General features: G+C 44.8%; 1 protein-coding gene across 5 annotated transcripts in view; it reads right to left on the bottom strand.

The window, feature by feature from the left end:
• The window catches only part of LOC144720924 (CLIP-associating protein 2-like), a 77309-nt gene that overhangs the window by 33060 nt on the left and 17837 nt on the right, over positions 1 to 26412 (bottom strand). For 3 of the 5 annotated variants that reach the window (XM_078598093.1, XM_078598096.1, XM_078598097.1), the window contains 13 exons: positions 26175 to 26201; positions 25304 to 25432; positions 23886 to 24068; positions 22415 to 22549; positions 18551 to 18621; positions 17114 to 17140; positions 16749 to 16963; positions 15361 to 15424; positions 14092 to 14255; positions 13359 to 13431; positions 12403 to 12549; positions 3863 to 3997; positions 2309 to 2415 (listed from right to left, as the gene is read on the bottom strand). In XM_078598093.1, the coding sequence (XP_078454219.1) occupies positions 2309 to 2415; positions 3863 to 3997; positions 12403 to 12549; positions 13359 to 13431; positions 14092 to 14255; positions 15361 to 15424; positions 16749 to 16963; positions 17114 to 17140; positions 18551 to 18621; positions 22415 to 22549; positions 23886 to 24068; positions 25304 to 25432; positions 26175 to 26201 (1477 nt within the window). The remainder of the gene's footprint in view (positions 1 to 2308; positions 2416 to 3862; positions 3998 to 12402; positions 12550 to 13358; positions 13432 to 14091; positions 14256 to 15360; positions 15425 to 16748; positions 16964 to 17113; positions 17141 to 18550; positions 18622 to 22414; positions 22550 to 23885; positions 24069 to 25303; positions 25433 to 26174; positions 26202 to 26412) is intronic. The other 2 variants (XM_078598094.1, XM_078598095.1) reach the window with 2 other exon arrangements.

The raw sequence follows: 26412 nt of genomic DNA, 5'->3' as shown, positions 1-26412 counted from the left end.
TCTTTCATACGACATAGTCATTGGCAACGTTCGATGTCGACGTTAGTAAACCATTTTGGGGCTGCAGGGGCGATGTTGTGAACGTCTGAGATATCTCGAACGAACGACTCACCGTTGGAAGATGCAATCATCTCCAGATGCATTATGTTGTGCTTAGCAGGCCCAATACCTGCGTGACAAATTATCTCCCGAGCCTGAAGATGTCTGCGCTCTAATCATCCGGGACCACCGCTCCGCAGTATCCTCCCCCTCTGCAAAGATCTCTGCTGAGCGAGCGTTTGTTTTTGAAGCAATCAGGGGCGTGATCTTCATTAACCTCGACGTTGTTTACAAACGCTCAGTTTTGACAACACTGCTGCTACTATCATTACGATTATCACTTGTGACTCATGACAGATGGAGACGATACAAGTGAAACAGGTATGGCAGTTTTCTGAGCAAGTGAATGGGCCGATTGTTGGATAGCAGTATCCTGTCGTTTTATCTATCTTACGAATCCCTGTACCGATTTACAAGAGGCACCCTGTTTATGGATGAGTTGTACCAGTCTGGAGGGTGGGGGGATTATTTTACCATACTTCACCACGCAGGTCAGTGCGGGCTGGTGATGGAGATGGGCATGGCTGATGATGAAGATGTTGTTTATGTGTATGTTGTATTCCATTTTCTGTTCGGTTTTCACCACGGATGTGTAATTGTATTTTTACAATTTTTTTTATTTTACCAAGTAAGGCCCACTGAGCTATCAGCTCAGTGGGCCTTACTCAGAAGCGACCTGGCCACAAATGATATAGCTCAACAAAGTTGCTTATCATGTGGAAATGTATAGCAGCCAAATACTCTAAACGCATGTTTCTGAATGTGGAGGGGAAAAAACAGAGGACTCTGAGAAAATTCAACCCGACCACGGGGAAAAGGTCCAAATATACAGGTGTCAGGGTCGAACACACGACCTCCTGTATACCAGGCGAGGAAGAAAACATCGCCACCATGGCACCCCATAATGTTAGTGCAAAAGCATGACCTTGCTCACTTACTTACACTGACAAAACACTTTATATGAATGAATGAATGATTCAACATCGATGACACCGGACTTATCATTTAGTCAGATAAATATATCTGCCAATGACATAATCACCTAGAATGCACCTAAACTCATCAGATCTCAATAGATGATGATGAAGTTCATATCACAGAAGCTAAGCAGGTTTGAGCCTGGAAAGTGTTAAGTTCCCACTTTGCCATACGAGATGCTGCCATGGGGGGGAACTCCTTTCTCAGGGATAAAAATGGTTGTTAATGTCTGATGATCTGTAATCAGTACACACCTTCTTACAAACAAATAGTGATGACACTGTTTTACTCCACGAAGCAGATTATTTTTCAATTTGAGTGTAATTCTGCTCGACTGCTGTAAATGCCCTTGAAGCAAATAGCAGTGGGCGCTCATCTCTATGCCCCCACTCATACTGGCCCCCGTGGAGAAATATGGTCAAATAACCTCAACGACCCACATGGCATGGAGAAACCCCTCATCCAGCAGTGGATTGACAAAAGGGGTGCACACACACACATACACAAATATCTCTGCACCGTTTAAGACTTCCGCATGCCAAATTCTGCAATGTGTAATTAACTACCCATCTTTGTGCCAAATTCAAATAAAATATAACACTTCGTTCCACTCTGTCGTACCAGATGCAAATGAAATTAAAACTTAAAATGAAAAAACAGCAAAGAGGACTGCTGTGCAGTTGGAAGGGACATTGGATGGAAATGTACTGGCAGGTGGGAGTCAGCATTGGCACGCAGAGCTAAACATTTTGAAGGGAGCAAATGTTTTTCCTACCAAGAGTACGATGTTGAAAATAAATTCTCATTAATTCAGATTATAATGTTCAACGTTGCACCGCTGAGCATCAAGTTCAAGTTCATTTATTAGGTATAGCCCTGTGAGCCATTCGGCTCTTGAATCGGGTGCAACCGCAACAAACAAAAAACAAAAACATGAACAAAAAACATATTAAAGTGAATATGTGACTAAGTGCAAACAGAAAATCCAAGAAAAGACAGCAAAATATTGCAGAAAAAAACACAGTACACCAACGCTGTGTGCAAAAATCCCAGTGGGATGCAAGTCAAACAACAACAACAACCATAAGACAACTTAGATTAAGGCCATCAGTCAAAGAGCCCCTGGCACTCTGAGAGTGCTAGGGGGTGGCAGGGGGAGGGGCTATGGAGGGGCCGGGTTTTTTGTGAGGAAGGGGGGGCTGGTGCCGGTGGGGGTGGGGGGGGGGCTCACCTGGGCGAGAAGGTGCCATGTGAGGACACGGTGGGTGATGAGGTCGGGCTCGCCAACGCCAGCGCGGGGTTAAGGCTCACCACGGTGAGCACGCCGCCAGCTCCACTCTGCGACACAACGACAAGCAACGCTACGACACCTGGGCCGTCGTCATACCTCATCGCCAGCCATGATCAATCCGCTGTTGGATAAAGCCTCGCCAAACCATCGCCGTGTCTCACGGTCTCATTATGCAACGATCCACCTGGGCCGCAGATACACACAGCCTGAGTGGGTATATGTTCAAAATAAGAACAGTTTTTTTTTACTTTGCACTTTCCTTGAGGGGCTTAACACCACAGTGCACTGTGGCAGTGGAGATCTGGTTGCTGGACATGCCTCATGGGGAGGTTGATCAGGCAGAGCCAGCACAGCACAGAGGGCTAAACTACAACATGCATGAGAGGTGATAATTGGGTTTTTACCTATCTATCTGGCAACAAAACTGACACCTTTTTTTGACAAGGAGTCATGTTTGCATAGACCACAATACCTGCAGTCATAATGCAAACAAAAAACATAACTCTGATAATGTGCACTGTCCTTAAAGTTGATTGGTCCACACCCGAGACAGCTTTCCTTAGAGCCTAGTCTCACATGGGTTGGACCAGATGACGCCAAAAGGTGCACAACTCAAAGACAATGCACCATCAGAGTATGAGAGCTCGGGGTAAGCATTTACACCATTGGAACCTCATTTGCCAGTGCACATTATCAGAGTTATGTTTTTTGTTTGCATTATGACTGCAGGTATTGTGGTCTATGCAAACATGACTCCTTATAAAAAAAAGTGTCAGTTTTATTTCGATTTAAAGCTTTCGTGACTGCAGGGATTCATCTTCTTGGTTCTTTCGGTAAAGTCACGTAGAAGGGAAGTAATAAAATAATAAAAATAAAACATAATAAAATAATTCTCACGACGTTTCGGTCACAACACAAGCAGCCGTCCTCAGGTGAAAACCAGGTCTGTTGAGGCGACAGCGTCAGTTTTGTTACCAGATAGAAGGGTAAAAAACCAATTATCATATTTTTTACTGGCAAATGAGGTTCCAATGATGTATGAGAGGCTCAACCAGAAAACGTGGTGAGCTTGGATAACCACACCCACTTCAACACTAGCACCACCCATAAGGTGAACGGCTTCAGTCTTTCTGACGTTGGTCCCGGCTACTGTTCATAGACCCGGTCTACTCGCCTGTCAACCCCTCCCACTTCCCAGGTAACCCTGCCCTTTGCCCATATAATGAATTCAGCATGAGGCCAGAAGATTTCAACTTGGACAAAATCTCAATGTTTCAAGATGCCAGGATGGTCTTTCTGGAACCGGGACTCTCCCAACCAAAGTGGGTCGTTTGGCAACACCTCCAAGTCGTGATCCGACTCTAGTCCGTTTGCGAAATTGTGCACGTTACAATTTGTCATTTGTATTAATACTATTGTTGAACAGAGCACAAATGTACAGAGTGTGCAAGGTGAGCACAGCGAGGGCCGCGTGTCGCGGCGTGCAGGCTGTACCGCGCCCAGCGCGTGCAGGTGCGAGTGTAGGAGGCGCGTTGCTCCCTCCTGGAAGGTCCGGGGCAGCGCTCCGAGCAGCATGGTGAACTCGGCCGTGTTGAGCTCAAAGAGAGCGATGAGCACCGCCTGTGCCACCTGCACACACGCCCCGACACGCGGTATCATCGTTTGCGTTATCTCATCTCCACTGCATCGCGTGCTTTCAGATGCGCTTCTATGGCCGGCCAGAACGCTCTACTTCCAATATTAGGAAGCCACTGGAGCTATGCACTTTTAAATCTAGATTGAAAACTCATTTCTTTAGAACTGCTTTTTGAAAATCAGCTCGCGTGCAGATGCTGGATGTATTGCTGAATTGTGGGGCTGTGAGATGATAGCAGTGGATTGATCATGGCCGATGATGATGATTGTTGAAACTCACTTGTTTTACTAAGCATTTTCCATTGCAAAAGAGCCATTTGGTGTCAACCAGTTCTTACCTGGCTTATATGAAAGCTATCTAGCTGTCTAATTTAAAAACTTGATGTTAGGCCTATGTTAAGGTTCCACCTTTAGGGATGAATCGTATCATAGGAGTGATGTAATGTGATGAGTTTCTTTTCATATAAAATTACATAAAGCCACTTCCACGATAATACATTGAGAGGTTTACAGTACCCACAACCACTCAGCAGAGATGGTCAAGTGTAGAGGTTGTAGAGGCGCTAGGCAGTAGTAGGAGGCAATTCAGGCGATGCTGTACCGATGATAATGATTAACCGGTTTCCGTTGTCTCATTGTCCAACTGCTGTCGAAAATAATGTGCCCACAATTGAGAATCTTTTCAGTTGGTGGTCTCAAACAAGGCTGTGTGCATTATACATGCAGCATGGTAATGTCACGTTACAAGCTAATCGTGAAGGAAGATACGCGCCGCCTTTGGTCACACTAGCACCTGTCTGACGAGTTTTCCATGATTTGAAGAAAATATTAGAATTGGTTTTAGGTCACAGAGAAGGCATGAATCGTGGGACCTCCCTTGCCAGTATATCACAACTTCTTGGTTCTTTCGGTAAAGTCACGTACAAGGGAAATAATAAAATAATAAAAATAAAACATAATAAAATAATTCTCACGACGTTTCGGCCACAACGCAAGCAGCCGTCCTCAACGCAAGCAGGACGGCTGTGTGCGTTGTGGCCGAAACGTCGTGAGAATTGTATCTTATTATGTTTAACTTTTATTATTTTATTATTTCCATTCTACGTGACTTTACCGAAAGAACCAAGAAGATGAATCCCTGCAGTCACGAAAGCGTTAAATCGAAGTATATCACAATAGAAGAATAGGGGTTATACCCTTTCTGGCAATAAAACAGGTGTTAAGATGAAGCTCGGTGTTTAATCCTACTCAAAGTATTGTTTAAAATGACACAAAAATAGCCCTTAAATATCTGCACTTAGGCCATGCGTCTCTGGCTGCCCAACACGAGTGTTAGTAACGAGAGAAATACATATTATGGTGACTTACAGGTAAACTAGAGTGATGTATGACCTAGTGCGGTAGTTACACAACAGTGACATCAACTTTTAAAGTAATTTTTTTTTCTCACTAATCGAGATTCAAATTTTGCCTCGTAAAAATCACCTTGAGTGCGTACTGTATAATTACCCTTAGACGCTATTGTGTGAAGGTTCAATATTCAAATCCGGCAGGCTGCCCTGGTTAATACCGCAGGAGTATTAACCGTAATGTACACGCCGTCTGCTTCACAGTCAACGTTAAAGATTCCGTGACATTGTTTGAAAAATAGTAGGCGATTGTGTACCGACAGCATTTTAAAAATAACTTGCAAATTACTCAATTGTGATTCCACAAAGTGACATTGCCCCCCGACTGTGAACCCACTGCAGACCTTATCTGTGAAACATAGCGCCCATGTGATGGCCCTGCACATTAAGATTGACTCAAATACCAACTGTACTAAACTATCATTACTTTGAATTTTTGTTTGCAAACGCAAATTGACTTATATCAAGCTAAGCACGTGTAGAGTAGTATCAATGCAATAACAGTGACATGTTAGTGAGCTTAACTAGAGTTAGCTAACCATTAACTAAATTTATGTCAGCCACCAACACAAACCCTGGATCACATTACCCCAACAAGGCTTTCGATCATAACACCATCCTACGCAAAAAAGGATTTGAATAACCAGCACAGTATTTATTTTGAATTTAATTAATACAGAAAAAAAACCTTTAAACGGTTTCAAATAATACCAGTTAAGATGAACAAATATTGAGTTTGAGTTGGGTCACAGTGGTTATAGCAGACTGTACTATGGACCCAGTCACCTGAGCACGATTCCCAGCGAAGGGAGAACCAGCGATGATATCTGAGCTGACCTTGGTGAAGTATAGTCAAACAACCCCCATGAGACCAACACTGCCATCGGGAGGTCTTCATGTAGTAGTTAAACTATTTTATTTATTTATTTTACCAGATAAGGCCCACTGAGCTGTACTGTATAGCACTTTTTCAGAAGCGACCTGGTCACAAATGATAGCTCAATGAAGTGGCTTGTCATGTGGAAATGTATAGCAGACAAACACTCTCAAAGATGATTGACAAAGAGCTGCAAGTTATTATTATTATTGCGGATTATAATCATGACCTCCAAAATGCATCATGTGCTTCATATTTTGAGCTGTAGGAGCAAATAAAAGCAATGGTTATATGAGGATGATGATGCTTGAGACATATAACGCTTTATTTAGACATACAATTGTAGCACACTGGAACCCAGGAACTTGAGTAGGATTCCCGGCCACGGCTGACGTCATTCTCAAGTGAAATCTGAACTACTGCTGTCCACCCCAATTTGTCACCAACCTGCACGAGCCAGCTTGGTGAGGTATGATAAAAAAAAAACCTCCATGACCGACATGGTGTGGGGAGGCCTTCATCCAGCAGCAGATTGGAAAAGGGCTGTCAATATAAAATTGTCGAGCTTGATAAGAGACTTCCTTACGCAGGTAACCCAGCTGGCCTGTCAGCTGGAGTGTATGTCCCACAGTGCTCGTTGTCGAATTTGCTTGTGTGATAACAAAAGTAACTCGAGAGGAACGGCATTTATATTTGCTTGGCACTTGGCAAGCTCCTACACGTTGATTCAGCAGTATTTACTGCTAACACTGCATTCATAACAGGGTAGAACTCCCCTCCCCTCCAACTGCCCTTGCCTCTGATTAATAGCTTACGTCACGAGTGCGCCACGTAGAGGTGGACATTTTTCCAAGGAGAGATGTTTTACCAAATAAATCCCATCGAGCACTATCGAACGTGTGTGGCAGATTCACGTGTTGGCGATTGCTCCTGTTCGTCTGAAGTTAGTGTCTGTGAGTGAGAACGCGCCCAATTGTCTCAATCACCATCAATGGGGAAAATCACCCAGTGTGCTGTGTTTTGGCCATTTTATTTCTGCCCGCAGTGTTAAACCACACATGCATATATCAAAGCATGCTTTTTTTTCTCCAAATGACCCGAGCATCATGACGCTTCTAATAGCTGAAAACCATGCATATATATCAAAGCATAAATTTTTCCAAATGACCCTAGCACCAAAACACTTCTAATAGCGAATGTGTATGTTTCTGCAAATGTGATTTACAGCTCTCTGTGTGTTTTTGTACAGCGGCAATGCTCAGCATAAAAATAATTACATTCATATAGCGCTTTTCAAAAGGGATCTCAAAGGTATTAGGAGCTTCTAAAGGAAATGAACAACATGCTGTACAATCCAACAACACATCGGAAAGTAATTCTGATAGATCTTTAAATATGACTGAAAAAACCACGTGATCAAGTGAGCTGCACGTGTTCTGACTGTCATATCTCTCCATCTCATACCCATAAACCTTCATGAACTTCTCCCACTTTTAAATAATCAGTGCAAAACTCCACTACTTACTTTCAAGTACTGCATTATTAAGTGCCTAATTGCTCGTAGCATGAGTTTTTTTATATTCATCTTCCACCTAATTAATGAATCTATGTTCATATATTACATTCCACAAAATAAACAAACAAATCTAAGCTCATACTATATAAATGAAAAACTTAAGTGTTATATCACAGTTATGTAAAAACTAGCTAATAACTCTATATAAGTATGATAATGTAATGTTTCAGGTAATGCCCTTCTTCAGAGGAGAATATGGCAATGTTAAAATATAAAAAAACATGTAAGTTGCATCAGATTATAATATTGACGAGTGTGTTTATGCTTACTAGATTTTCCTATAAACCTGCCAATGTCCCCATCACCAACAATGCAGCAAATCAAAAAAAATTATGTTTCAGCTGCTTTGTTAAGATGGGAATTGGGCCCTAGGTTCTAACCACATTCACTGTTCACAGCACCTTGTGATCTCTGGGTGAAAGGCACTTAAAAGTGTAAATCATTATTATTTTTAAAATCAGACAGCAGACATATGCAAAATTAGTCTTCTGTTTCTTTTGAGTCAATTACAAGTCGACAAGACTCAACGTTTCATGCCTTCAGTGAGCTACACGAAAACTCACAGCTGCATGCTGGGCTTACATTAGCTACTTAACGGCTAATCAATAACCACCGACTGTGTCCATTACGGGATTTATGAGGCTGTGTCCCACGTATGGGCTTCAAAGGAGTCCTAAATAATAAAATTTCAAAAATCAGAAATTAAAAGCCTCCAGTAATGAGATTCACAGCTCACTGAGCAGGCCACACAATTTTTCCAATTTACTTAATGTAGGGGAAGTTCAGTTTAGGCCCAGATGCAAAGGTCATGAGACATTTTTTGTTAAAGCAGCTATGAGAACAGTGGGTTTCACACATCAACCCAAGGCTGGGTCAGGTGCCCTGGAAGTTAATTTTAGCTGTTTAACCTTTAAGTGTTATCCCCTTGTATAAATGGGGTTTCAATGGGTATTTCAGTTTTCCTCCCATCCCAAATTTTTTTTTTATATTATGACAGCTGAACTAAAACAGTCTTTTTTTACAAAAAACTTTATCCCCATTGTGCTTTCGGTGTCATGTCATGAGATTAAGTATTCATTCTGATATTTTACAGAGCAGTAAAACCATTCATATTTGAAATTTCCCACAAAAGTGGATATCACAGGGCCACATCTGCGATTCTTTCAATTGACCTCACCTGATGGAAGACAGAAAAAAGTATGCAAATTAAGTGCAGAACCGAATGATATGCCATGGTTGTATTGTTTAGTCATTGGCGACTGGGTTGAAAACATTAAATCAATACATTTGAGAACCTGGCTTTATCGCATAACATGATTGCAGCTGCATAGATTCTAATTCAGGATCTCAGTTTTGTTATGAGCTATATGGCTCTTTTTCAGAAGCGACCTGGCCACAAATGTAGCTCAAATAAGTGGTTTACCACGTGAAAATGAATAACAGCCAAATACTCTAAACGCATGCTTCTAAATGCGGAAAGAAAAACCGGAGGACCCAGAGAAAAATACACGCGACCACGGGGAAAACATGCAAACTCCAAATATACAGCAGGTGTCAGGGTCAGAATCAAACCCACGACTTCCTCTATACCAGGCGAGGTCGTTAACACCTCGCCAGCGTGGCGCCAGCTCAGCGCTCTGACATCTGAACCACCTGACCACCTCCACATAACGACACAGAAACAAATAATTGGCTCAACATCTCAATATAGGATCTGCGTAAAAACAGTCTTGACACTCAGTGATGCTTTTCTGGACAAACAAATCATATTATAAAAAAATTCTTACTAAATCAGAATATACCGGGTCCATATTCAAATCACGTGTGAAATAATAGGCTACCCAACGTAAAGACTGACTCCGTACCCTTCTCATAAAACGCGGCACAGTGTTAAGTTTAATGTTTAACTGCAATAACGTCTAATGCTTTGGCAAATGACTGCTATGGTGGCAATAGCTGCGTGAGCACGAAGAACTCACGACAGCCCTGTAGGGAGAGGTCACGGTGAAGGGGACTCGGGTTTACGCGCCAACAATCTCGGCAGCCCATAAACGGCGCCGTAATCTTTACAGCCCACTATGGGCACTCTCGCTAAACAGTCTTAAATTAAGTTGCGATAGCCTCGCGTTTTTACGTGTGTTCCGACACAAAATGTGTTAAAGCCACCCTGGCACTGATAAAATAGGCTTGGTAGTAAGTGCTTGAAGTGTGGAACATGCAATAAAAATGTATTAAAGGTTTTAAAAAGAATTTGTTGGAATGTTCAAACTGTGCGACTTTGTACTGCTGTTACGAGTGATCATAATGAAGGTGAGGATCTGGTTATTTGTTAGTAACGATGGTTATGGTCAAAAATACAAGAGATGATTAAATGTCGTCCAGCAATTAAAGCAACTTTTTATGAACTCGTGTGTGCATGGTTAATTAAATGACTAAATAATCAATTTAGTGTTTTTATGTACACCGAATGCCACTCTGTCTACAAAATGTATATTTTGTCAGGATACATAACAGATAGGCAAGATGTCTATGTGCGGTCTCTAAACACATTCCTGCGGAGGGAGCTGGTAGGAACGTTGGGTTGCTCGGTCAATGGCCAGGGTCAACGGCGGCGTGGTGTATTCCGCAAATATGCCCGACTGAGGGCGGGCACAAGCCGGCGTGAGTAGGTTAAACGTTAAGTTTTATAAGGGCACCACGGGGTAACCAACCCCTCCCCACCCAGCCCCCCCCACCCAGCCCCACCCTCCCCACCCAGTCCCTCCCCACCATCCCCACCCAGCCCCTCCCCACCCAGCCCCACCATCCCCACCCAGCCCCTCCCCACCCTCCCCTCCCCACCCAGCCCCTCCCTGCACGACGGACGGACGGACACAATAATCCCCTGTGGGCTGGTGTAACCAAGAGGTTCCTACCAGTATAATGCCAGTATAAGCGATGGCTGGGTGTCTCAGAGGTCAGAGAGCACTGAGGTGGCCCCCCTTAGAGATGTTGGTATGCAATCTGGGCAGCCACCATTAATCAAACTGAGTTCTCAAGTGTAGTGGTTTTGCACTTTTTCACAGAGTGAGAGGGCAAATTAGCCAGACCCTCTGTGGAGCAGTATGCGTGGAGCTCACGCAGACTGCGAAATTGCGGTTGTAAACGCAATGCAGTCTCGACGATGATTTTCTCTGAGCTTTCTCGCCACCCTTGACTGCTTAATGACAGCATCATCTTAATGACAGCATCAACACAAACTCAGCACGGATTTACATTAAACAACCATGATCGCGGTCACAAGCATCTTGGCCTTGTTGCCTTTGTAGCTGGCTGCAATTGCGTGTTAATTTCAAGGACCCTTTTGAACCTGGTAAGCTGGCGAATCAACACTCCACTGCATGCTCTCGCCTGTAATCATCAAAGCCTGCTTAAATATAGTTTAAACAACTGAGGTCACTCTGTCCTAGTGATAATCAGAAATTACAAGTCTTAGAAATTAACGCTGTTTTTAAGCCAAGGATAAGAGAAAATTAGTTTAAAACTCATAAAGATTATCAGCAAGCTCTATTTGTTTTGCCAGCATGAAGCCTCTTGTGAATTCTATAGAAACTCCATTGTTGGCAAAACAGGTTAACCATTAACGCCCAAGTGCACGGCTTTGGCCCGGCCGATTAAGTTGCAATTGTACGCCCTCTGGTGATACATCACAGCTTATGTAAGAGCAGGCGGTCCCCATAACAGACATGACCAAATCACCTGGAATGTGCCAAACATGGTTGAGCTTGGATTGTGCTTGGATGGGTGACCACCATGTACAAAGATAAACATTTATGTGCTATGAAGAAGGGCCATTGTGCAAATAATCGCCTATTTGATATTTTCCTTTTTAAGGCCTCTGTGATCGATGAATGTGTTGAGCGTTTTGTGTGAACCACGTTGAGGTTGTCGTAAAGCTGCGGTGCTACATTGTGGACAGCAGAGGGCAGTGCTGCCCAAAATGTCTATGCTTCCCTCCTCCACCATCCAGATTGATCAGTAAGGTGAAGTATGGTTAAGTAACTGCCACGACCTCCACAGAGTGGGAAGGTCGTGGCAGTTACTTATAAGGTGATTGACAAATGGGCTGTTCAGATATCGCTCAGCACTTGGGTTGCTCCAATGAATTAAAAACAGATCCTTTAGCCTCACTAAATCTCATGATTCCTTTAGAAGGCTTTCGCTTATTTGGAGAGGAAGTAAATAAGGGAACCACGGCATGATCCACATAGATAAAGCAACTGTTGTACAAAAAAATCCTTTCTTGACAGGTCCATAGTATCATCTTTGTGAAGACTTTTTGAAATAATTGGTGACAAGGTCATGTGGGGTCAGGGTAGAATGGCGTAGTGGCATAGCTATTAAGCGTGCAGGCAGTGCAACTGCACCGGGGCCCACTGGCCTACAAAGAGTGGGGGTGGATATTAGACAGTGAGAGGTGCATTTATTATGTGCATCAAGGTCGATGCCAACCACGTTACACTCCTGGGACAGGTGGGGGCCTGAATCCAGCACTGACCTTCCGTGTCTCGCTCGAGCTCTTGGCCTCCGTTGACCAGGTGATGACGCGGGACACGGCGTGCCGCGTCTCACTCGAGTTGGCAAAGTGCTCCGGGTCCATGCGCCGCGCAAGCCCCTCCAGGTACCGCATCGTCGCCAACTTCATCTGCAGCGCACAAACAGGAAATGCCAGACAGCCCTGGAGTAATGATTCCACATTTAGCATCTCCAGGGAGACCGGGTTTCACTGGGGTCAATAAGACGACTACGAGACGCAGTGGTGTAGCTGTAGAGCATATGGGTGGTGCAGATGCACTGTGGGCCACAGGTCGAAGAGGCCCACGCGCTGGCTACAAACACGGGGGATATTGGATTGTAGGGACCTCATTTAATTTCTGGCACCGGGGCCCATGCAACACATCGTGTGTCAGTGATTACACACCCACAAGGACGTTAGTTTTGTTAATTTTTAGTTTTTACATTTCAATGCCAATTTAATTATAATTGTACCACCAGTGCCACATCATGAATTTGCAGCAAGCAGTAATTTTGGCTTGTGTCAAAAAACGGCCCCAGTAGATGACATGAAATAAATAGTTCTGGAGTCAGATGATAAATATATTTACAAAGTAAAGAATGTGATCAAAGTGACATTTATCATTTTCAGAGTTGGAATACATTGAAATCAAAGAAAAACCATATGTAGCATATGCTGACCAGACATAAGCCATCAATTCGCTATACTTGAAAATCCAGTTTAACCACAGTAGCCAAATCCTGAATTCCTATCCAGGAATTGAGCAGTGCTGGCTTATTTGAGCTCTTATCTCTTACTATGTATTTTTTTTTAACTATCCCAAAAGTTATCCAATATTTTACCTTCATAAGAACATTGCATTGTAGTGTATTTTTATTTTGAAATAGATGAGAACATTGTTGGTACATTCAAACACAGAATTTCACATTTTTACTCACCTTGGCTGTTTGGCTCTGATCCACGATGCACTTCATGATGATGTTGAATTGCTGGTCGAACGGAAAGCAATCTCTGCAACGTAACAACAGTAAACGGGTGAAAAGGTGGTGATCATGCTGCCCCTGCAGTTTCTTGCTCATGCCACAGTTGGCGAACGGGTCCTCCACAAAAGGGAGCTCTGGAGAGCTCACCTGGAGGGTATAGGGCCAACTGATCTTTGGAGAGGTGGGGGAATCCACACTTTACCCTTCCAGACAAGACATGCCAATCGACTAATAGTGGTGTCCCCCATTTATACTGCCGGGTGGGACAGCTGTGCAGCGGGGAATCTATAAAAACCTGCTCCATTGTTTCAACCGCCCGTGCTGGCAGATCGAACTGGCGACCTCTGGAAAGCAACTGAGCATTGTTATTTCATTACTCACCAGCAATACAATACGGGGGTTAACGAGACGGGAGCTTTATCTCAGCATCAATAAAAGAGGACAATTTATTTCATGAAACGTGTTTTTTTTTATGTCATACTGCATTGGCAAAAGCGCATCAGCACAAATAACAAAACACAAAATAGACATCTTGGACGGGAAATTGCCTGACACGTCGCCTGTTTTATTGAGTTATATATTTTTTTGTGCCGCAGTATTATTGAAGAATGTGTTAAAAAAAAAATGTTTACACACTCATCCAGGTGAAAAACGGGACAATTTTGCCATCGGTGAATTCATGCTGCACCTGGTAATGTCAAGACCTCGTTGCACTTTGGCCTGCACGGAGCCCAGGAGGCTGGCACACGCACGTGACAGCAGCTGCGTGAGCAGTACGTAAAGCCAGTGGTGCAGCTCGCTGTGGCACTGCGACACGAAGTCCACCAGCGTGTCCAGGAACACGCAGAACACCTGCAAACACGCAAACAGATACGCATGTAAAGACAAATATCCCCCCCCCCTGTGGCCTACACAGGGTGTTTGTGCAAGTCCTGTCGGTGAGCAAATAGGAAGGCCGACACAGCACACGGCGGGATGGTGTGGTCAGTACCATATCCGGCCACCTTTGTCTCCCCAGATACTCGTTTAAGGCTGAGTCGGAAACCCAGGACCGGTTCAGATATTCGACAATGATGTTGGCTATAAGCGGGAATCGAATGCTGTTCACCAGGTTCGTAGCTTGGTGAGCTTTCCACTATACTACCGCTCCCCACAGGTACACACCCACTTTACTTACACATGGTACGCGAATTATGCAGAATTTTTTACAGACTGTTGGGGGAAAGTTCAATCGGCAAGCAATTATAAAGGATGGCACCAATACACAGAGTGTGGCTAGCATCACATCTTCGTATTACCAGTGATTATGTTTACACATTGCAAACAGTATATGAGGTATGCATTTAAGGCTGAGTCGAAATCGGGGCAGCACTGGTCATGAATTCAATCCAGGTCAGAGAAAATGTATCACAGTATGCACTACCGCTCCCCGCGAATAGACACACACATGCACACAATCGCAAGTTAATATGAGGTAAGAGTTAATCAAATTCATGACCATGTGCTGCCGGTTTATACGCATGTATAGCCTTTGGACATACTATAGAAATGTAATAAGGGACGTTTATTTATTAAGGGAAGTGCTGTCCAGCTTCTGTATAATTATTCTGGAAGATGTGCGTGGGATGTCTGGCAAAATTATCTTTTTTTTTGCAGTGGGAGGAAATCCAAGTCTTCTGTACTCTGTGTGTGTATAGCCGCTTTGTCAATCCACTGATGAATATGGGCCTCCCTACACAATGCGGGTCACAGGGGTTATTTGACTTTGCTTCATCAGCGGGGTTGGTAAAGCAGACAACTCAAAATTTTGCATGGACCGGTCAGCAGACTCATTTTTATTATTTGATGGGATTTATTATTTGAGCCATAATTTACTTTATATTTCCCGACCTTTCTTCTCCTTTCTAAAACTTCCACTAAACCATGGAGACAGGACAGCAGCCTGGAGAGGTCTCACCTTGCCGTGTGGGTCTGCAAACATTCTGGTGAAAGTGTCGCACAGCCGTCTAAGCTCTGCTTGGCTGCACACATGGAAAACATGAAATACATGATGAATTTAATGCAATGTGTGCCACGATGGATTGTCACCATTCAGGGGACACAATTTGATTTCTATTTAGTCTATATTGTTCAACAATGTGTTAAATGGAGCGCCCCCAATGGCTGCTCCAGGGATCACGTAAAAACATTACAAAATATACACTAAATACTGTACTCAATTCTGCCATACACAATTTGTGAGAATTAATTGTAATCAACGAATCAATGAAACTTTGCACAAGCAATGAGTTCATGTATAGAAAATAATTTGTCAGTTTTGCACATCCTGTAATCATTGTAATAAAAAAAATATATCTAAAATTGGTAAAAATAAAAAATCTCCATGCATCAAAAAATTCCCACGCCAAAATAAACCCCTGGATTTTAAAACAGACAGAGGCTTCATTACAAGATACCTTTCTAGCTGGACAAAAATAGACAAATGATAGACAACCCTTTGTCAAGCCACTGCTGGAAGAAGGCCTCACCCCTTTTTTGTATTGGGCATAGCTTGACCAACACTTCACCACGTTGGCTAGTGTGGGTTGGTAAAGGACCAGTAGTGATATCGCTCGTCAATTAAGTTAGCCAGGTGCAGTAACTAAAGTTGAATAACAAAGCGACTACAACCTTGTCAGTGGGACCTTCCCCCAAACACAACCTCTCGAAACAGAAGAGAAACCTCTTCGTTGGCTATACTAACTAAACTTTTCATTGTACCAGGTACGGCCCACTGAGCTATATAGCTCTTTTTGAGAAGAGACCTGACCGCAAATAATAACGAAGCGGCTTATCGTGTGGAAATTTACAGCAGTCAAATTCTCTAAATATTTTCTAAATGTGGAGGGAAAAACCGGAGGAACAATACAAAAATCCACGCAACCACGGGAAGAGAGAGACACCGCAAACTCCAAATATGCAGGTGTCAGGGTCGGGATCGAAACCACGCGAGGTAGTTAACACACAGTACTTTTCGATTTAAAGCTTTCGTGACTGCAGGGATTCATCTTCTTGGTTCTTTCGGTAAAGTCACGTAGAATGGAAATAATAAAATAAAAAAAATAAAACATCTTTTTTAATTATGTTTTATTTTTTTTATTTTATTATTTCCATTCTACGTGACTTTACCGAAAGAACCAAAAATAAAAAAAATAAAACATTATTTTATTATGTTTTATTTTTATTATTTTATTATTTCCATTCTACGTGACTTTACCGAAAGAACCAAGAAGCCACCGTACTTTGTGAGACGGAAGGCGAGCACTGGGCTGTTGGGCGGAGAGAGTGGGGGGTGAGGAGGGTCACCTGAGGGGTCTTCGCGAGGCGAGCAGCGCACGCAGGCCACGCAGCCCGTCCTTGCGCTCCACCCAGTCGGCGCTGGCGCAGTGGCTGAGCAGCGCCGCCACGCTCTCCGGCGGGCGCGCGCGCTGGCAGGGCGGCATGTCGCGCGAGCTGCAGCCCGACGGTTCCGAGCCGGCGCTTGACAGATCACCGTCCCCCTCATCGTCCGAACTCATGCCCTGTGGACGATGCGGCGGTGGCAGAAGTCACTCGGTAACAGTGGTCTCCTGCGAAGTTGAGTTCTTAAAAATGTTGTTTATTCCCGTTTGTTGTGCAGATTGTGTCTACTGTATTGTTTTTGAACGTTGTATTTGGTCTGCAAAAAATACCTTACTGTTCTGGCTCCTCAAGAGGTACTGCATGGGAGGCAAGGTATAAATAATGAACAATAATGATGGTCAGCGCCATCACAAAGGTTCCAAGATACCAGAACCAGTCTTCGGATGAGAGAAGAGAGGTAGGAAGGGGCAAGTCCATGGAGAAGCTTAAATGTGGAGAGTGCGTTCATGAAATTTATTAGGGATTGGATTGAGAGCCAGGGGAGGGATTGGAGCATTGGGGTGATGTGGTCGCATTTATGGGTTCACATGATCATATCCATTTATGATTGTGCCACAGATTAAATACATTTCTATATTTAAAAAAAAATCCCCTGCCTTGAATGCATGAGGTCACGATGAATTACTTCGAGGTCACTTGCATGGTATCCAGTCAGCATGTAACAACTCGCCCCTCTAGCGGTTTTAAGGCACGATTTCATGGGTTGCGATTTGACTCAATAGTTTTTACCGTACAGTAGTATTGAATGTAGCGCCTCTAGTGGCTGCTGCAGGGGTCACACCCTGCGTGAACAGCAAATGCCCACTAATGAATCTTTTCACCGGGTGGAGAATTGTTCTTAACCTGCAATTGCTAGCCACCATAAAAAAAAACTACTTAAGAGATAACGCTTGTTGAATAATTAAACGGGGCTTAAATTGGATGTTTGTTTTCCTTTGCAGGTGTTCAGTCAGCTGCAGATTATTGAGGAGGAGCACACACCCACTTTACAATTTGCTTTGAAACACAAACTCGGGGGATGGGAAACACATTTAAAATATACATACGAGATGGTCGAGGGGGAAGAATCCAGGGGGAGAGAAAAATACGAAATCATTATTTTCTGAAGGGTCCTGGATTGTAATGTTTGGCCGATTCTGTTTATGAGTGTCTGGCATGTGGAACGAAACCAAAGTACTTGGGGAAAGCCCACGCACACAAAGGAGAAACACTCAAAGCTCCACACGGAGAATCAAGCATCTGATGTTGTGATTCCATCTCCTGGTTTACATCGCAGTCCAAGGCTACAACACTTGGTATTCCCTGCCAGTCTTATTTTGTCTGAGGCCAATGAACAGAAATATGTATTCTTGGCTCTTTCGGTAAAGTCACGTGGAAGGGAAATTATAAAATAATTAAAATATAAAACGATACAATTCTCACGACGTGGATTTCACACCTGATGATGATTGCTTGTGTTGCAGTCGAAGCGTCGTGAGAATTTAATTGTTCTATATTTTTTTAATTTTATCATTTCCCTTCTACGTGTCTTTCCCGAAAGAACCAAGAATATGAATCCCTGCAGTCACGAAAGCTTTAAATCAAAATGTAATCATATGTAATCAAAACAGAATACAGTGTTGGAATAATAATTATCATCATAACAACAACACTGTGATATCAGAGAGAGAAACGTCTGGAGTGGAGACAGGATGCAGGCATCTTACGAGAGAACTGGCGACAGCGGCCTCCACGTCCAGTCCCAGGAGCCTGGCGGGCGGCACGAAGCCAAACCGCTCTGCACTCAGAGAAACACACGCGGGCCGGGAAACAAACCAACGTTTTATCAGCACAGTCGGCGAAAATAGCGAAGCACTGGCATCTCTCCAGGAAAGTCGCAGGTGGCAAAGACAAAGTTATCCGGTCTGGGGTTTGCTGATTTTCCACGACAGACATGGCCAAAACAATCATTGCTGTCGTTGCAGAGTAAACAATTTCTAGTGCGAAGCCATCGCCGACACATACCACACCTGGAGTGAAGTTCAAACGGCGTGGACCGGATTGCTTTGTTGCTGCCACCTGATGTTCCGTATCGCAATACGGTGAATGTTTTGCACTTTTCACGATGTTTTCACTCCTGTCGTGCGCAGGCATTGCTTGGGGAACAAGCGGAGGACAGCGACAAGCGTTCCGTGCCCGATCTCAGCACAAAAGCATCTGGCTCCTGCTGCGACAGCTGTGTCGCCGCGTGTGGCCGATGAAGAAATCATCAAATAATGGGGAAGGTCCCATGCTTGACGAGGCCCAGTGTGCTCGGTATTCACCCCGGGCACGCCATGCAGGGCAGGGTGACAGTAGCAACCACAATAAAAACGCACCGTGGCTTGCTCTGCAACACATCTCAGGGAGCACCGATTCATATTCGGCCCAGCGTTTAAATTTCAAGGAACCGATTAAGGGAACAATTCAACAAACTAATGAATGAATAAATGCATGCGGTGGTGGGGGGGGGGGAAGGGAATGGCACAGGGCAGGCGGCCGCGGGGCTTCGTGCGGGCAGGAGGGCTGCGCCGCACGTCACCTGCGCAGAGATAAGTCTCAGCGGCGGCGAGCGCGCTCGTCGACTTGGAGTGGTGGCGTGGGGCTGCAGACAGAGCGAGCGCGCGCGTTACTCCCCAGCGCCAAGCCCCACTCTCACATCCTGCCTGGACGCAGTCTCACGCTCTCCCAATGGTTCTAACTTCCTCCAGATAAATGTTGCACAAAGAGAAGTAGTCGTCGTTGACAAAAAAGGTTGACACTCAAGACTACAGTTTGAGTGTGCACGCTGTCATGGCGCTGGCAAAAATAATGTATCGTTGATCCTCAGCTTTTATTCCCTTCCCACGAGGCCCTAATACCTCCATCTCTGCAACATCTCCCGCATCCGGCGTATTCTTACCTCAGCTGCTACAAATGCACGCCTTCATCACAATACAACTCGAATACTGCACCTCTGTCCTTTGTCGTGTACCCAAATCCCTCAAGTCCAAATTTCCAGATGATCCTAAATGTTCCTACCGAAAATCTCACCTGTACCCCTAGGTGAGACCACATCACCCCAATGCTCCTATCCCTCCACTGGTTCCCAATAAAATCCCAGACCAATTTCAAAATCAACTCACCGCCTGAAAGATCCTCCGTCGACTTTCCCCTGCTGACCGCTCGTCTCACTCTACAACACTCCAGCATCCCAGTGCCTTCTAGAACAACTCCCAGTCAGTGTCTGCTCAACGGAAGGTTGCTTAATTCCCTGTTTTGTGCGCTTTATTTTTCCTTTATTGGTGATATTTTTAACTGTTTCCTGTGGAAACTTGTTATTTTTTTTATTATCTGTGAGACCTGTTTACGTTATTTTATTTAAATTAAAAATGTCATGCAATTTGGTAAACATTTTGTTATTCTCGTATTCGACCCTGTAACCCATGTCCCCCTTGGATTAACAATGAAGGTTGTTCTGGTGCTGCTGCCCCCCCGGTCGGGAATTCCCTCCCGTGCCAAGTCCCTGCCTCTTTTGAAGTCTAAGACATTCCTCATCTCCCCTGGCAGTGGTGGATTCAAGGAAGGGGGGCAGCGATGGGGGCAATAACTCCCCAAGCTCCTGAGACCCTGAAATCGGTGTTTTATCGATATTTGCCAAATACACATTCCTGCGGAGGGAGCTGGTAGGAACTTTGGGGTGCTCGGTCAGTGGCCAGGGTCAACGGCGGTGTGGTGTATTCCACAAACATGCCCAACTGTGAGGGCGGGCACAAGCCGGTGTGAGTAGGTTCAACGTTGAGTTTTATAAGGGCACCACGGGGTGACCAGCCCCTCCCCACCCAGCCCCACCCCTCCCACCCCCCATCCAGCCCCACCCTCCCCACCCAGCCCATCCCCACCCTCCCCACCCCACCCAGCCGCTCCCCACCCAGCCCCTCTCCACTCAGCCCCACCCCTTCCATTTTTGGATGCACGACGGACGGACGCAATAAGCCCCTGTGGGCTGGTGTAACCAGGAGGTTCCTACCAGTATAATATTTAATGAGGTATTTTTTAATAATTTAATGTAGGTCTCTACTTATAACATTTGCCATCTTAGGACTGTCCCAACCCCTGGCAAGTTTCTAAATTTGTCTCTGTTCCCTGCCTATGACTGTCTCCTATCCATGAGAGCGTCTTCAATTGCACCTTAAGCCTTCAATTTGGCGTACTGGCAAAAACAATATATATCTTTGCTCATGCTGGTTTAGTTACTAGCTGCTCCTCACTCACTGATGGCCAGTGACTCGGTGCCAACATGCCCACAAACATGTCGGCAAGTCATCTGATTAACTTTGAGCACTAGATACTGACAACACGTTCTACTTCTTCACGCCCCATTTTAAGCAGTGACAATACAAAACCTTGTTTTTGTTTTATCCGGGCCAACGCCCCTTCCCTCCAATTCCCCCGGGGTTACGGAGGGTTGTTAACTGTCCGTCCATTTCCAGTCAACCCCCGAGATGTCCCTCCCAACCTTTGTACAGCGCCTTGAGATGCAGGCATTACTTGGATGCTATATAAATCCAAACTGTATTGAATTGCATTTACAAATTTCCCCATGATATCTCGTGCCAGGCAGGCTTTACCTCGACAGCCTTTCTGGCTGAATGTGCCCATCAGCTTTGGCCGGTTGGATTGGATTTTACCTTCGGAAATGTTTATCTGTAAAACGGCCACTAGGGGGCAGCAGTCAGCAAGTGAGAAGCAGCTGAATGTTGCCACTGCACGCACGCACTCCCAGTATCTGCCACAGCTGATGGCTTTGCGTGAACATTGGATTGATAAAACGCATCTAATTTTATAGCATTCATTTGAAAACCACCACAATATACCAATTACATAATATGTTCTCACCCGTGGAAGTCAAGTCAAATATTGTTATTACAATACAATGAGGATCTGACTCATTGTATTGTAATAACAATATTTGGGGAGGGACAGTCAGTTATAGGTAAAGGCTACCTTGGTCACTGGCAAAAATTAACATCTCGTTAAATATGTTCCAGCTCGCGGTTTGACTGGAGTTCAACACGTCGCTAGTAGCCACAGCCATCGTGAAAGGTGTTCCTGTGGTTACAGGGATCATTCACCTTCACAATGTCCTCAATCCTCGGCTGCCACTAATCCTAGAACCGCTCACTATCCACCCCTCCGATTGGTACGGTTGGCTAAGTATGGTGCGAAAGAAGTTCAACATACATACATTGATAGTGTTACTGATGGGTTTCCTTATGCGCCTGTACTTGGAGTTGGTGACCCTGCAGTTCTCCACAGATGTTCTGACCAATGGCGAAAATCAGTACCCGCACGATCGGCGCCGCACACAGTGCGAGGATTTTGAAAACAAGTGACAGTTCCAATAGAACTTGTCTGCAGTGGTTATGTGAGTGCAGAAAATACAACAGTGACACCACTCGGCGCAAAGACAGCGAGAGAACAGGAGCCCGATGCCTCACATGGCAGCTGTCACCGTGAGCGTCTGGCACTGTGGGGGTGCACGGCAGCGACACGGAATGGGGTTGGCTTACCGAGCGAGGGCAGGCCGCGGGCTGGGCTCGTGTCCCGGCTGCTGTCCCGGCTGCAGCCCTGGCTCACGCTCGGCCGCGGGATTCGACTGCCGCTACCGCCGCCACCACCACCGCCACCGCCGCCGCCGCACCGCGCTAGCATGAGCGTGTGCGCCAATGGGGAGGAGAATGGAGAAGGCGAGGTGAGACAAGAGGGTTAGTGCTGGGCAGGGCATCATTTGTCACTGAATATTTCTAGTTGACTGTAGTGGGAGCCACACACATAGCAATATGTATACTGGATGTAGTGTGCATGTTGCAGAGATATTTTATGGGTCACTGACGCAGAGAAAGCCAGATCAAATTAAGATAGCTGGCTGCTGGGAGGCAATGTTGTGGTCAACAGTGGATTGAGTGTCTGCATTTACAGATGTGTAAATACACATTTTAAGTTGAATTAACGATCCTGTTGCATGCATCTATTATACAGTGTGAATAATTAGTGAGTGCTCTAAAGCTATAAATGAATTGCTTTGCTTTTTAATGCAATGATAAAAGAAAGCCTTTGAGTTAATGGTCATGATGGTCTGCATAAGAAGGCCACATCTACACTGTGATTTATACAAAAGATTTAATACGATGCCCATTTACACTTTCAATTCGTACGAGGCCTGGCTGTGGCTGATTTACTGTGTGTGATGGGATGGGTCGAAGCAAGTTGAGTGTGGGAGTGGAAGGCATTTCTCGTGTGATGAGGCTTCACCTTCGCATGGATTTATGAGTCGCACTGAAGAGACCGGGTCAGAAAATTAAAAGGATTATTTAAAAACAATATGATGACAGAAAGGAGCAGGGATTTCCACTGCATCACAAGCAGCACAATCCAGTTTGACTATAACATTTAAATAAATGTATGAATAGGCAGGAATATTTGTTTGTGTTTAATGCCACATGTCATTTCTCATGATGAAATTTCAATCCATGCACAACTTTAAAAAAACATATACCTAAGAATATTAAAAGGTTACAAACTCAAATTTCACAGCGATGGCAATACAGAGTTTGTGGTCCCATCCTAAGAGTATACATCCATGAGGCGCATGATGATTTATCTTTTCGTCGATTAAACTCGACCGATCCTTATGGTCACGATACATGCTTCAAATTGTGCACGTGAGAATCATCCATGGAAACTCCTGTGGCTCCTAGAGCCAAAACAACAATATACTCCCTAAATAAAAAAAAAAACAGATCATTGATATAATTATCAGGATAATTCATTTTCACGAATCATGACAATTCATTGAATCACTAGCATGGAAATTGTTAAATACATAGCATCCATGCATGTGCGTTCCCGCGTTCATCCGGGCGCTTGTCGGCGCACGCATGAATGCATGCATCCGTGTGAGTGCATGTCCTTGCGCACGTGCTGCATGCGCAAATCCGTGCGAGCGTGCGTGCGTGCGTGCGAGCGAGCCCACGTGCTCACCGAGCGAGAGGCGAGTGGGGCTCGTTTCCCGGCTGCAGCCCTGGCTGCGTGGCACGCGGCTGGCCTTGTACTGCGTGGGAGACACGGCGAGGGGAGCGCCGCTCGACGGCGACAGACTCAGGCAGCCGTAGGGGGATGGCGCCACGCTCAGCGTCTTCCCCGGGGAACCCGACCTGCTTCCAGCTGTTGCATCGACCAAGCACACGCATGCACACACGCGTGCACACACACGAGTAAATAGCAATACATTTCGATTTAAAGCTTTCGTGACTGCAGGGATTCATCTTCTTGGTTATTTCGGTAAAGTCACGTAGAAGGGAAATAATAAACTAATAAAAATAAAACATAATAAAATAATTCTCACGACGTTTCGGCCACAACGCAAGCAGCCGTCCTCAGGTGAAGACCAGGTCTGCTTGCGTTGTGGCCGAAACGTCGTGAGAATTATTTTAATGTTTTATTTTTATTATTTTATTATTTCCCTTCTACGTGACTTTACCGAAAGAACCAAGAAGATAAATAGCAATAATAACATGTACACGTGGGTTAACGATATCTTTTGAAGAAACCGTGGAATTGTTTGCAAACACAGAAAGATTGTAAACCAATTGTAACACTTTCTGTGAAAAATCCATCGCGCAGAAAAGTGTGTACAGGCTGGATAAGTGTAAATGCACAAAAAATGGTGATTTATTGACAGCAAAAAATTATGGCTGCACATTTGACTTTTGAGTGGTGATCTAAAATAAGGCTGTCTGCCTGAAACACACAATATGGTGATGTTATACGATATACAAGGCATGATGGGAGATCCGATGCTCTGGTCAAATCATGCATTTTGCTGCTTAGAAATCACTTTTTGCACATATGAATACCCTTACAGAAAGATTGTTGTAAAATATTTAAAAACAGATGTGTGTGCGCAGGTGCACAAGTGTATTTGACGTCAAGGCTGGGAGCAGAGGTGCTGGTGGTCGATTTGCGACCCTAACCATAAACTATTTTGGGGGTTCCCCCCTTTCAACTTAGAAACTCCTAGTCAGATGACAGAAAACACGTAGACACGAGATAGAGTAGTCCGACAATAGAAATGTAGGCCAACGATAGCGTTATATTGAGATGAGAGAAGAGCGATAAAGGTGAAACAGATAAGTATTCTCGTGAAACGAGAGATGAGGACAGGAGACATCGATGGAGTTACGCGACAGAAGAGTCAGATACAAAATAATGTCAATAACATTCGTATGTTAATTCTTTTTGTCAAGTTCATGAGGATTTGAATTCGAATTCATGTTTGCTTCACTCATATTTCCACCAATCTGCCCCCCCCCGCCACCCCTTGAGTCGCTTGGGGCCCTCAGCATTTCATTTGTTTGCCTATGCCTACTGCCGCCACTAGCTGGGATATTAGGACTCACGCTGGGACTGCGATCCCTTGGCGCGGCTGCGGTCTTTGACTTCGCTTAAAGCGGCTACCGTGCCTCCTCCTCCACCGCTCGAGAGTCCAAAGAAGCTCTCCGGTGCCGTGTGACGCGAGCGCGCGTGACCTAGAAACACAGACGCGGTTCGGCAGGCAGCTCTGAAGCCAGACTCCTCTCCCATAATAACAACGCAGTACAACGCCGCAAAGCTGACCGTCACGTGTCCACCCTGACCAATTAACCGCCACCAACTAGTGCGGTATTTGCTCACGGTGCAATCGCCACTTTCATGGCATTTTCACAAATGTGCCCTTTTCACGTGGAGTGATGTGTTCTTAGTCTCGCGAAGGTGCTGTCCCTTCTACAGCGCAGTTGAGCATTTTACTACGTTTAAAGCAGTCTGCGCTTTATTTTTGACGAGGTAACCAAATTGTGCATGGTGGTGTAACGTGTAATTTTCTACAGATGTTCACACATCTGATCTTTTCACATGCCCACCTACACCTCAGTTCTCCGAGAGTCAGATGTGCGACGTTGTACTGCATGTTCTTGTATTGGAGTTACCCATGTGCAGTGCAAACAAATGCAAAATATACTTTTCGTGGCTAACAATCTGAAACAACCGTGAAACAATGAAAAAAAAATATTCAAAAAGATATATGCTTTTTGAGTAAACATCATCTGAGAGGACGAACACCACCACGGAGATCGAGCAGTGAAATCAGCTAATGGACAGATGCTAGGCAGATCGCAGAACAGTGAGGGAATGGCAACAGCTTGGAAAAGTATTCAATCAGCAGTGGATTGATCATGGCTGGTAGGTATATATGAGTAAGAGACGACGAGTATTACAGCAGCCTCGGCTTACCTCCAGGATCATCCTCCGTGCTGTCCGCTGCCCGGTAAAGGAACAGACACAACGAGACGGAATCAGTTTACCACAAAGGTCTGCTAATCTTCAGTCTTTAACGTCAATGATTATTGTCAACACTACATTTGTTCAGAGCACAAGCCGAACGTAAGTTTTGCATGCCCTCAGTGTCCAGGAAGGCCAGGGGCAGGGAACCTTTTCCTCACTGACGGCCAGTGGTGGATGACACATGAAC

This window comes from Lampetra planeri, chromosome 10 (genome assembly GCF_965212315.1).
Source record: "Lampetra planeri chromosome 10, kcLamPlan1.2.h2, whole genome shotgun sequence".
NCBI classification, from domain to species: domain Eukaryota; kingdom Metazoa; phylum Chordata; class Hyperoartia; order Petromyzontiformes; family Petromyzontidae; genus Lampetra; species Lampetra planeri.
Note: the sequence above shows the minus strand (reverse complement) of the source record. Positions and strands in the feature narration are given on the sequence as shown.